Source organism: Labrus mixtus, chromosome 2, assembly GCF_963584025.1.
Source record: "Labrus mixtus chromosome 2, fLabMix1.1, whole genome shotgun sequence".
Classification (NCBI taxonomy): domain Eukaryota; kingdom Metazoa; phylum Chordata; class Actinopteri; order Labriformes; family Labridae; genus Labrus; species Labrus mixtus.
Genome location: NC_083613.1, coordinates 33181156 through 33194365, shown reverse-complemented (window position 1 = coordinate 33194365; position 13210 = coordinate 33181156). Strand labels below are relative to the sequence as shown.

The 13210-nt window shown below is 43.2% G+C and overlaps 2 protein-coding genes across 2 annotated transcripts in view; both read right to left on the bottom strand.

The window, feature by feature from the left end:
* The window catches only part of LOC132992756 (myosin-9-like), a 33304-nt gene extending 20823 nt beyond the window's left edge, over positions 1-12481 (bottom strand). The window contains exons 1-9 of the mRNA XM_061062246.1: positions 12304-12481; positions 5905-6095; positions 4714-4854; positions 4463-4619; positions 4201-4228; positions 3574-3667; positions 3261-3281; positions 1876-1968; positions 40-103 (exon numbers count right to left, since the gene is read on the bottom strand). Coding sequence (XP_060918229.1) covers positions 40-103; positions 1876-1968; positions 3261-3281; positions 3574-3667; positions 4201-4228; positions 4463-4619; positions 4714-4854; positions 5905-6090 — 784 coding nt within the window. The 5' untranslated portion in view covers positions 6091-6095; positions 12304-12481. The remainder of the gene's footprint in view (positions 1-39; positions 104-1875; positions 1969-3260; positions 3282-3573; positions 3668-4200; positions 4229-4462; positions 4620-4713; positions 4855-5904; positions 6096-12303) is intronic.
* Positions 503-1859, bottom strand: LOC132992931 (uncharacterized). Its single transcript, XM_061062526.1, has 2 exons — positions 1348-1859; positions 503-1316 (listed from the first exon to the last, which is right to left on the bottom strand). The coding sequence occupies exons 1-2, from the start codon at positions 1702-1704 to the stop codon at positions 711-713; spliced, it is 963 nt and encodes a 320-aa protein (XP_060918509.1). The 5' UTR covers positions 1705-1859; the 3' UTR covers positions 503-710.
* Positions 12482-13210: the final 729 nt, after the last annotated feature.

Below are 13210 nucleotides of genomic sequence, written 5' to 3'. Positions count from 1 at the left end.
CACAAAGTATTCAGCTTCTTTATTTTTGAAAAAGGATACAAGTTTCAATGTTGGCTCCAACGATGTATCCGGTGACGTCAAAGTTGATCCGGATGAATTTCCCCTACAGAAGAGAAAAACAAATCAACATGTTTAAAAACTTGTAAGATGGTTACTGATATTTTAATCTTGGATTTCCTGGTTGACCCTAACCCTAAAACCCCCAAAACTTTTTTTTCAAATTGTGATAAATTGCTGGATGGTAAATAAGACTTGAGCTTGTTTAGTTCTTTTCCAGTCTTCTTATGTCTTACCCAAGGACACATCGCACATGTGGCTGCAGGTGCTGGGGATCGAACCCCCGACCTTCCAGTTCAGAGACAACAGACTCTACCACTGAGCCACAGCCGGTCCTGGATTTCAATCGTTCTCAGGATTTATCTCGTTCTCAGGATTTATCTCGTTTTTAATCACGTTTGGAAATTCCATTATTTTGCATTTCAGATCAGTTTGTTTTCATGCTTTTATTTTGAAATGTTCTACCATCTTGAGGTAAGGTTACTTGTTTTCCATCACCATGACTACAGGGAGACGCTGCAGAGGTTTACCTAAGGGGTCAAAATAACCCGAGATTCTAAAACTAATGCGTTTGCTTTTGCACCAAGCGTATGCACTCAGTGTTTGATGCTTCAACATGGTTTTTATGATTTTTTATTTATTTATTTTTATTTTTATTTTATTAGGAAAAGCACAGTATGGTTTACATTGCACATAACCTTCATTACTTGACAGACTTCCTTGATCCTCATATAGTTATTTGACCATTGTTTGTCCCCCATTCCGCCGGGACTTGGGAAAGACTGTTTCCAATAACTTTTAATAACCTGACAGTTCCAGAATATGTGGAAGTGGTCGGCTCCGTTAGACCCACAAAGTCTCCAACAAGCATCGCCACCCCCTTGATGTCTTTTCTGAACGGGTGTAACAAAAAATCTCACAACATTTTTCCAGCAGAACTCACGCCACGTGTTCGACCCTGTTGAGATCCACTGTAACCGGGATATCTTTTCCCAACTCTCCACAGAAATCGTCACATTGCCTTCTTTTTCCCACTTCTTCTTTATGTATTCTGTGCTCTCTTGTTTAGATTGTAGGATGCTGTTATATAATCTGGAGATGAATTTATTACAGGATTTGGACTTGAGAAGAGATAGAAATATCTGCAGGAACCCTGATTCCCCCTTTTCAAAAGCCTTCTTCAGGTTTTGGTTAAAGTAATGCCTTACCTGCAAATATCTGTAAAATGTCCCTTCCCAAACCATGTTTATTTTGTAGAGCTTCAAAGCTCAGAAATGCCCCCTTGTGGACAAATGAATAGTAGGTAGTCAAACCTTTTGATGTCCACTGATTAAATCTGCCATCACTTTTATTTGGAGCAAAATCTGAATCGTGAGCACACCACCTAAGAAGTTTAGATGACTCTCCTACTCTGCAAATTTTTACTATTTCCTGCCAGGATTTCAGAAGAATGTCCTGCATGGGATCATCTGAAACCAACAGTTCACCCTGTAATTTGTTATCTGCTAATAGAGCTGGTATTGGCATGTTTTTTACCGTTGTGCCTTCTACATCCTTCCAACCTGCCGTATAGGTTGATGAACATAAACAAACTAAAGGTCTCAGCTGGGCTGAGTAGTAATATTCTTGTAGACAGGGGAGACCCATTCCACCTTTTTCTTTTCTCAATTGAAGGGTCTTATATTTAATCCTGGCCTTTTTCCCCTGCCATATATATCTTAATATTAACCTGTCCCATTCTGAAAACTGTTTATTTTGACTGGTGGTTTTTATGATTTACAGATTGTTGTGTTTTCAGAGGCTTCGAGTCATTCTTACAAATCTTGAGGAGTTGTCGTTCTTGACCGTCTTGGCGTTGCCGAAGGCCTCCAGGATGGGGTTTGCCTGCAGCAGCTGTTTCTCCAGTTCACCCTGACAAGAGGAGACCAAAGTTAAAGATCAAAGTACAGATCAGTCCATCACAACCTGAGAAAGCACTTTAAACTGTAACTCATGCAACGTCTTCATGCAGATCCTTCAGTGACTGAACCCGAGCTATGTGTATTAACCTGCTCATCTTATTAAAAGAAAGCTGTGTGTGTTTACAACCTCAGGGTATGTTATTATTGCCCAATCACCCACACCCACACTGAACCCTGCACATTCCAGCACACACATCCCCGCAGCACAGCAAGTCCACTCAAGTCCAACAAGAACCCTGTGAAAGCGTCTGTGAAGACACAGACAAGAGAACACAAGAAGCACACAGGCCTGTTAACCAAAAAAAAAAAAAAAACCAGGAGTGCTGCGACACCCCGAACAAGCTGCATAACAATGACAAAATCCAGACCGGCCAGTTCAGAGAACTTGATAGCTACTGGGTGGAGTGGGATACTTTCACTTAGCTTGAAAAACACATTAAAAGAAACCAAAACCAGCAAGATTTATTTCTGGGTTTTTTTTTAATGACAAATCTCAGATAAGGTTTCTGCTCAGCTGTTCTTCCATTTTGCTTTTTTAAAAGATAAATAACTCTGCCCCTAGTGGTTAAAATGGGTTTTGCAGTCCAAATTCTAAAAATCATAGAGAGCTGTCTCCCCCCCCCACCTCCTCTCTAGAGTCCATGCTCACTCAGGTCACCATGTGGTGGACTCTGAAGCTTCAGTGTTTATCCAGCTCTGCATGGGTCTGTAAACCTTTCTGTGTTCTAACCTCTCTCCATTTTTCAAAAAGCATCTCCAATATTGATCCTAGTTTGAGCACGTTTCTGCTCGTGGAGCTTATTAGAAACATGCAGAGGCTTTTTAGGTCGGGTACAATCACTTCTATCTGAACCACTTCTCTTGCCCGCTTCCATCACTGCAACACCTGTTGACCTGATAACTGCTCTCATATCTGGCAAACCGAGGGGCGTCCAAAACGAAACAAATCCAGAGCATTCAGGAGCAGAATCTAAAGTTAGAAGGAGGACATACTGGCTGCTGCATTGTTGTCAGAGAAGCCAGCACTTCAACATAGCATGTTTCCTTAATGTCTGATCAGATAGTAAGCTCACTTTATCATCTCACTCTCTAGATATCTTACTGATTGGACCTTTAAGTAATTTGTATGAATTCACTTTTGAAAGAAACAGAGAAATTTAAGACATGCATGCTTTAGCTGGTTAGTAGAGCGTTGCATAGAGACACTTAGTGAACAGCATGCAAACGGAGAGATGAACTCACATGTGATAACACTGCACTGCCCTGGAGGAGTGAGAGAGGAGAGAGTTCAACACATTTAATACCAACTCACGAACACACAAGTTACAGATCTGCAGAGGAAACCTGAAGGAGTCATTTATCAAACATTTCACACAAACACAGAGAGGTGAGGCCGGCACGTCCAGACCTGAAAATGTTGAGTACATCATAGAAGTGGACTGATGTGGAAAAAGCAAAGAATATGAGGAAACTACATGCGTCCATCGTGGCTCTTCAGACGACCCTTCAGATAGAGAATCAGTCAGACGAACGATAAAGAGAAGAATCTACTGACCTGATCTTTCTTGGATTTAAAAGACGAGGCGATGTGGGCGAGGTACTGAATAACTTTCTTGGTGTTTTCCGTTTTTCCTGCACCTGATTCCCCGCTGTTCAAAAAAAAAAAAAAAGACAGTAAAACAGATTAAATCAGAAGTTGTTTCAATCAGAGGTTTCAATATGAGGGTCATCATAACATCGACTGTAGAGGCAAGCTAACAACAGTAAAGCCACCGGAGGCTGTGGGTTCAATCCCGGCCTAAGTCTTAGTCTAAATGTCTTGGTCTTGTCTCAGTCTCGGAGCACTCTGGTCTCAGGTATATGTCTTGGTCTTTGCTACAAGGGTTCCCCGTCTCAGGGCTTTTAAAGCGACACATTCAACAACAAGCAGGATGAGAACTTTTCTTATAACCTGAACCTCAATTCACGAGACAAATCTTCAAACTGCTCACAAACCTTCTCACACCAAAAGTCATTCTGCTTTTTTTCAGATCATTACTGCAAACTAAATCTAGATTTACAAAAAAAAAGCTTGAACCAAAATTCTGTGCAAAATACAAACAAACTTGGGCAGAAATCATTGAAAAGTCATCCAAACTTAATAATTGTGAATGCATTAAAAAAACAGAACAGAGTGACCTACGTGCAGAGGATGGACTGGTCCTCCCGGTCTGTGCAGAAGGAAAGATTCAAAGTTAACAAACAGAAATAATGAGCATCAAATGAAGAGCATGTGATGGTTAAAGTCTGCAGATTATTTGGAGTAAAAACTGAGTCAGGGGGAAACAATTTGTTCATTTATTAGTTTGAAAATTTAGATTAAATATCTTTTGGTTTGAAGACGAGAGTTGGAATTTAAAGAAGTCTTTAAGACGACTTTTGGAGAGTATGATAGACGCTGGTACCCTGCATCATGCTCCTGTAGGCCGTGTCTGTGATGGCGTAGATGTGAGGAGGCATCTCGTGTCTCTTCTTGCCCTTGTACATGTTCACGATCTCCTCGCTGTAGATGGGCAGATACTTGTACGGGTTGACCACCACGCAGAAGAGACCGGAGTACGTCTGAGTGAGAGACAGGCAGAGGGACAGTCAGAGAAACAGTTAATGGAAAAAAGGAGGAGGAGTCTAAGATGATGATGTCATGATATGAACCCACATAGATGAGTCCGGAGTAGTATCTCTCCTTCAGGTTGTGCAGCACCGACGCCTCGTTCAGGCAGGTCAGCTCCGCCATGTCCTCCACCTTGTTGAACTTGGGCGGGTTCATCTTCTGAATGTCGTCCTTGTTCACCTTCACCTGAGATTAACAGAAGTAACATTTGATTCATTCAGATACTCATGAACCAACACATCAAATAAGAAATCCAACATGCTAAGGCTGTTTTCACACATGCACTAATCATTCTACAAAAAAATGATTTGGGGCGGGAAGTGACTCAGTCTGTAGGGACTTAGGATAGGAACTGGTTCAAGTCCAGATTCGAGGCAATTCTTGTTACTGGTCTGGTAGCGAGAGAGGGGCCAGTTCACTTCCTGGGCACTGCTGAGGGTGAACTTCTTGGGCGCTCTCACATCTTTCCATCAGTGCATTTCCACAGGATCATTTTCAGCCAATGTGTGTGAAGTATGATCAATAACAACCTTCACAACAGGGTCCTAAGTCTCTGACTAGACTCTTCTCCTCTGTCGCCCCCCGGTGGTGGGATGAACTTCCAAACTCCATGTGATCTGCAGAGTCCCTCTGCACCTTTAAGAAAAAGCTAAAGACCCAGCTCTTTCATGAATACCTACTAACTTAATGATGATGGTCTCCATATTATTGATGATGATGATGGTAATGACGATGGTTTTTGTTTGATAACGACGACTTATAAGATGGTTTCTATACTGATTAGAGCTCTCAAGAACTGCCCTCAATGTTGTGCTTTGCCTCTGGTCACTTCCTGTCAGCACCTGTGTGTCCAATCAGACTCAAAGCTGATCGTTTGCTCTTACTGACATTGTTCCCTTTTTTCTAAATCCTTGCTTGTGTTGTTCTTACTCTCTGATGTACGTCGCTTTGGACGACGCTAAGTTCTGCTAAGTGAATTGTAGAATTGTAGAGTGTAAAAGTAATTTCCCCTTGTGGGATTAATAGGATATTATAAATATATATATATATATATATATATTCTTTTTGAAACCTGTGCCTCACACTGTGTAGTTTCCTAGTCAGACGTGAGCTTGGGGGGGGGGGGGGGGGGTCTCGAGAAGCAAGACATGGTGTACAGGATGCTGCAGGAATACCCTGAAGATTCAAGGACGTTTTCAGGATTTCTGTGCACACCATAACAAACGATTGTTTTACCTTCCTGCTCGAGTCGGTGAGCTCCACGATGCACTCGTCTCCAAGCTCCTCTTTGACGGAGCCGACCTCAAAGCCCAGCTTCTCGGAGGGGATCCACACCAGCTTCTTGGTGGACCAGTCGGCATGGTCCAGAGCATTGCTGGAACCGCCACGGTCACCGTACAGGAACTTATCTGCGTCCGTCATGTTAGCTTTAGGACAGAGAGAGAGAGAGAGAGGAAGAGCATTTAAAACAAACATGAAGCCGTTAAGGGAAGTTGTCGTTTTTAAAAGGTTGCTAGCATGTTTAAATATTTGAGCTCAGTGAGGATCTGGCCTCAGACGCCAACTGAAGTTACCAGAAAAACTCTCTCACATTGTCGGGCTACTACATAAAAATAGATTAGTCCAAACAAACAATTCTAACATCAAAATTGAATTTAAGTCTGGGAGGAAAGGAGGAAAAGATTATTCTCTTATTTCTGATATACTGTGACATCTCCACAGGCTGTATGAAACATGGACGTATCCCAGTGACATCACCCACTGGTTACCAGAGGCATTTTGAAGCCCGACAGTGGTGGTGGCCATATTAGAAATGCAGCTTTTAGCTTATTTTCGATCAGCCTAGTAAGATTCAACGAGGTGGAGTTAGACCTTAAGCTGCCTGCTACAACCCGCCCACCTGTCAGTCAACTAAACCACGCCCCTAATTATGCACATTTGTTAATAATCCTTCTGCTTTATTAAATCAAAACAGATGAGTTATAAAAAACATTTTAACCCCAGTACAGTGAAGTTATATTTCATAAAGCTATCAAGACAAAAAACTTTTGTACCAGGCTGTAAACATGTTTAATTCTCCTATAAGATTTAAATATGGCACATAATGGGGTTTCCTTGGGTTTTGGAGCCAGCCTCTAGTGGACACTTGAGGAACTGCTGGCTTCATTTTTAACACCCAGAGGTTGCCACTTTTTTATTTTGCAGTAATTTGTTGCTAAGTTCTTACAAGCGTGGCCTTGAAGCAGAGCGGGATTTTCTGGCACAACTTCACCAGCTAACAAGGAGCATGACGAGTGAACGGCTCCAAGAGGTGAAAAAGCTCCAGCAGCACTTTGTAGCATGAAGTTCAATTTATTAACAAATTAGACCGACGCGTTTCGGGTTGTGGCCTTCATCGGGGTCTTGGCCCACGGCAATCCACAAGCCGAAACGCGTCAGTCTAATTTGTTCGGTCTGAAGTGTTGCTGAAACATTTTGACCTCTAAAAGCGTGACCTCAACATCAAGCTGCCTTAAGTCTCAATGCCCCAAAAGCTTCATGATACCTTTAAAAGTCATCAGAACTCTGATCTTTGTTCATCTCTGGACAAAATCAATCAACCAAGGACGCAGCAACAAAATCAATTCACCAGCCCGTTAAAGATCATCGATTAACCTGTTTCAACTCTTTCTGTAAATATCTGGATTCTTGTTATCAACTTTAAATCAGAAAATCAGCTGTATGCTACATCCATCCTCTCTCTAATTATCCCGACCCGTCATTCTCCGAGGGGAGGCGTTTATTCAAATCTTTGTTTCTTTGCAGCTCTGGTGTTTTGTTGAGCAGATAATCATGACCCATGATTCACTGTACAACACAGGAAGTTAAGTACAGTTAGCATACAACTCATAGCGTCACTTGTGTGTGATGAATCTTTTCTCATGAATGTTGAACTGTGTGTGTGTGTGTGTGTGTGTGTGTGTGTGTGTGTGTGTGTCACTCTTCAAAGAGATGAGATGAAGTTCACAGTCAGGAGGTAACATGAGCAGCAGCACAAGTTCAGGCACATTAGCACCTCAGCAGCTGTTCCCTGCATTATTACCGACATGAATCCTCCTTTCTCTTCGACCTTGTAAGGTCGTCAGAATGTTTGACTCTTCAGTACCACTTTGTTAAAAACCGTACAGCGACAATACAGATATCTTCTATGTATCATATGCTCAGCCCTGTCTGATCAAAGGAAAGTCCCGTCTTGTCAAACCTGTTTAATGTTAATCCTTTTTGTGTATTCATGACCCGAGGCTCCACACAGTCACACACAAACTATTAGCCACTCTCACTCTCCACATCTCCTCTACCTGTCCCGGATTTAATTCCCGATCCGACCCACATTCCTCCCTCACCACCTCATTACCAGGAATTCCACAAATTCCTTTCTCCCACTCCTCCTCGTTATCCGCAGCCCCTCTCGGTACAAACGCAATGTCCGCTACAGGTAATAGATGTGCAGGTATTACACATGATGCCTCTGCTGGAGGACAGCGAGAAGCTGCGTGCGTTTAAAGGCCTGCGGGGGGGGGGGGGGGGGGGGGTGTTAAAGTTGTGTGGATGCTCCGCAGCAGCCAGAGAGGAAGGAAGGAATGTCAGGAGCAAGTCCGGGCAGAGAGAGAAAGAAATGTCATTATTCCCCGACCACACCCTGAAGAAAGACTCCCCTGCACCGCCTGGTTAAAAAAGGTGAAAATATCCTGCAGCTTCTTCACCTTCATTCTGCTTTCACCAGCGCCATGTTTTAACCTTTTTTTAAATGTAGAATATAATTCCTCTTAAGATGCATCAGTTACATTTGAAGAGGCATTTCTACATGTCGTCATGTTTGATCAATGACATGTATAAGAAGAGTGAAAAAGAAAACATGTGACAAACACGTTAAACAAACTTATAGGATGTAATATTTAAGAAGACATGTCATGCAAGAGGCTGCAAGGAGGTGCAGAGGTTCCTGGTTTGAATCCCCGTCTGACAGGAGCCTCTCTGTGTGGAGTCTGCATGTTCTCCCCGTGCATGTGTGGGTTCTCTCTGGCTTCCTCCCACAGTCCAAACACATGCTCCTTAGGTTAACTGCTGACTCTAAATTGTCTGTAGGTGTGAATGCGAGTGTGTCTGGTTATCTTTCTCTATATGTCAGCTCTTTGATTGACAGGTGAACAGTCCAGGGTGTGACCCCGCCTCTCGCCCAATGACGGCTGGGATCGACTCCAGCCGCCACCAACCCCAAACAAGCGGTAAATGGATGGATGGATGTCGTTAGCTTCTACAACTAATAATAATCAATGGGAGCTGTTCTATCAAAAGTAAAGTGATGGATTCTACTGGTCATTTTTTTGTATTTTAGGAGCATTCAAACAAAGCGCTGCGTTTCTGTGAGCCATTCTTCAAGGACTTAAGACAAGTTTGAGTCATTAAATATCAGGCGTGCATGATGTGAGAAAAAATATGTCATGTTCAATAACATCGTTTGGTATTGTCATGACAACAAGAAGTGCGATCAGTAGACTAAAGCCCTAATTCAAGGTATTTTCAGACTGTTTTTTTTTTGTTGCAAAAGTTGCTGTAACGAAGTTCAGTCGTCATCACGTCTTTGAACGTTCACATTGATTCTGCTACCGCAACAAGAATTCACAGACTGGAAAACTATATAACAACTTCTCCAGCTTCAGATTTATTCAACACACACACAGCGAGCGACAGAGATTAGAGCAACAACAACTGCGTTAAGGCAGCTACAGCAACATCGATAACTCTCAGAACTCCTCAAAACATGTGTGTGAAGTTTCTTGTTCTAAATCCACTCTGATCCTGTATTTGATCATGTCTATAAACCCCTCTATTTCAGCCCTGCTCAGAACAGGCTGTTTCTGTGTCTGTACCTTTAAATATGTAAATGAGCTGTGTCTGACCACGCCCCCTCTCTGGAAGGGCTCGGGTGTACTCGGTGCTTTCTCGCTCCATGTCCTATTGTTTACGGTGAGAAGGCAGACTCAGAGGGCAGAACAAACACCTAGCTGTGGGAGTGTCACCCACCTGGGGGAGGGGCTACTGCCCTTTGTGATGTCATAAAGGGAAAACCTCCAAATGGCAGATATTGCTGCCATTTGAGAAAGAAAAAATTTGAGAAATGAGAAAATACAAGTGAAGGCCGCCCAGTGCAGAGATTTCTCTTCACTACAAAAAGCAGGATTCTGACATAACGCAAAACCAGTTGCACAAATGTCAAGTCTGCTTCACTTCTGGATCCCAAACTCAAAGAGTGTTTTTGTTTTTTAGGCTCAGAGCAGCTCGTCGGCCCAGCTGGAGGACAGATGATAGGTTTGTCTGGAGCAGGGAAGGCAGCGCGTGTTTGTGTGTGTGTGTTTACAGAGCGAGGGATAGAGGGATTAGTGCACAAGGTGTCATCTGTGTCCCTCTTAAGTTCATTATGTGCTCAGACTCTTGAAGCTCAGTGAGGGGGAGGAAGAGGAACAAGAGCTGCACGTCTTCTGCTTTCAGAAACAACGCAGCTCTCCCAGAGTTCAGAGACGTTTACAGGCATCGGAATGATCTACAGATTCACCCACCACGCAGAGGAGTGACTGCATCACTTAAACTTTAGAGAACATGACACACTTGTGACATTCACATGTGTGCAGCCTCGATGCTGGTCCTCGGGCTAACTTCCTCAGGAAGTTGCACAAACTCAAAGTCCGCACATTTTGACACTTTGTGGTTCAAAGTGATGAGAAGATACTGCAGGCCTTCATCGGCACGCCCTCAGTCACTTAGGAGCAGACACATCCAAAACTTCTGAAGAATATAGTCTGAATTTTTCTGACTTCAAGCAGCATGTGAGGACGAGTTTAAACCTCGGAGCCCCACAGCTTTAGATTTGCTGCAGATAGCCTCCTATTGTCTGTTTAATCGCTCTTTTCCTGCATGCTGCATCTCCTGTCCTTGGCTGCCTGTCAATCCCACCCTTTATCCTCGGCTCTTACCTAACACACACACACACACACAGAGCACAATCCGGGCCACATGCGAGCCTGACGGGATGAACAGAGGGGTGGTACTGAGTAGTTTTGGTCAAAGTGTTTTTTGGGGTTAAACAGCTGATCTGTGAGCTTGTGAAGACGAGGAGCGGGCAGGGAAGGTGTCAGGTGTTTGTTTTTCATTTCTCGCACTAGTGTTGTAGTCGAGACCGCTTTAACAGAGACCGAGACAAGACCAAGACCAGAGTGCTGCAAGAGCGAGACAAGACCAAGACCAAGGCACAGCGGGCGTGTCACTCACTTAGACCGTAAAACCGGGAAGGATGCGGAGACAAGACCGTGACCTTTCAAAAGTGGTCTTGAGACCGAGACTGATTACGGGTACGGTACAACACTACCTTGTACACCCTAACCTTAAATGGAACAGAGATGTGTTCTTGCGGTGACAGATTTTCAATCCTCGATACGATTCTGGTAAAAACCTAACAGGACTCGATAACTTGTTTCATTACCATGGCAACAAAACTCCTATGTTGTGATCAACTACAACACGGAGGAGTTGGATCACACGGGGCATGTAACCACTAAAAGCACCCATCAAGTGAGTTCTTGTTTTTAATAAACAAGAAGAGCGGGCAAACTTCTGCACACTGATGAAACTGCAGAAAAACTTTGGCAACACAGTTTGTGCAATAAAGACGACACTCTCTCTTTCTCTCTCTCAGGGCAGACTGTTTTCAAAATACAACCAAAGATCTGAAGTTTGTTTCTGTGTGTGCATGTAAAGCACTTTGTATAGAAAAGAATCAGCCATTCTGATAACCTTAGTCGGCTCTGCTTAACTTCAACGATGAGCCAAAACAGAGGAGCAATAGATTTTAATCTGCAAATTTCTGAAGTCATGAGCAGAAAAAAAAGCAGAAACGTTTTTTTTGTTTTTTTTTTAAAGTTGTGTGAAAGCCGCATCCTCTTTTTGAGACTGCTGCATGAATATTCTGTATCCTGAGGGTGGGTGGGCACACACACACGCACACACACGCACGCACACACACGCACGCAGGGTGTGTGCAGCAAAATGTATCATGACATGCAAACCTCCTGACAGACAAAAACTACAAAGCAGGATCAATTATCAATGATGAACTCGTCAGGAGGGGGGGGGGGGGTCCTGACTCACTCATTATCTCCGGATGCGACCCCTCCTCACATTAATGCATGCCTTTAATCAACCTGTGGTTAAACTGGTTGATGCTCGTACTGGTTACACTGGTGGTGGTTGTTTGCTTTGCTAGCATGATAAAGAGAAGTGAGAGAGAGAGAGGCTTGTTGACATGCTAATCCCGCAGTATCGACACAGACAGGTTAAAGAAATTTAGGATAAAACTTTAAAACATTATATTTTACACACACACTGCAGTTTGTAATGAGCATGCGCAGGTTTTAAAAGTCTCCTTTTATCTCCTGAAGAGAACACCTGGTGAAGCCGGCGGCATTTCTTTCATCTTTCTCTCAAACTCTTTACCTTTAACCGTCTTTTTCTAGGAAGTTTCCCACCCTCAAAATAACTCAAATATGTCGATTTAAAAGCTTAAAAACATATAAAGGAAAAAGAAAAAGAAAGGTAACACACCTGGTGTTCAGCAGCAGGCACTGTAGGTGAGTCCGGTCCGTGTCGCCTCGGTTCTGAGCAGGTTTGAGGGTGTGAACGCAGCCGGCTCTGAGTGTCTCTTGTCGGGGTGAAGCTGCTCCGTCATGCGGTCCAGCTGCAGCTCAGTGCGGGGCTCGGAGAGGAGGATAGACGCTCTGCACCTTTAATCCGCCCTGTTTTAGTTTTCGCAGGTAAAGTTGAACGCCCCGCCCCCTCACCCTCACCCTCTCTCTCTCTCTCTCTCTCTCTCTGTAAAACCCGCTGAGCGTGCTGCGTTCAAGAACACCACGTAAAACATTGCTTCTCAATCAGAAAGTAGCCTTGAATTAAAAAAGTTCTCACCGTGTTCATTTTTTCCTCATTTATTATTGAGAGCAAGTTTTACAAACATGTTCACTGTCTGATAACATGTTATTATTATAACATTTTGATATACATAAATGGCTAAACATAGTCACAGGAAGAAAAAAATCCCACTTCCCCTTTTTTTTACTTAACCTTTATTTATCCAGGTTAGTCAGAAATCTCTTTTACAAGTGAGACCTGGCCGAGTATATCAGCAACACACAGTTGCAACCTACGGTGTTCAAAAATGAAGCCGATGAGGAAGTGTAAAATCCTGCAGTTCCTCGAGTGTCCACTAGAGGCTGGCTGCAGAAACACAGGAAGTCACATACACACCCATTCTAAAAAAGTCTGTTTTTACAGCAGAGATTAACATGTTTACAGTCTGGTTCAAAAAAAAGCTGATTAGCTCATGTCTCGATCAGCACACACTGTACGGGGGGTGAATGTTTTGATGACTCATCAGTTTTGAGTTGATGAAGGATAAGAGTTATCTGTAGTTAGGAGGTTAGCTGACCTGATTGACCTGGGGCAAAGTGTAACG

Excerpts from the sequence above, each read along its gene's own strand:
- LOC132992931 (XM_061062526.1), bottom strand. The coding sequence starts at position 1,704 with ATGGGTCTCCCCTGTCTACAAGAATATTACTACTCAGCCCAGCTGAGA. Across the intron at positions 1,317-1,347 it reads TGACTACCTACTATTCATTT|CTCTACAAAATAAACATGGT; the intron begins GTCCACAAGGGG and ends TGAGCTTTGAAG.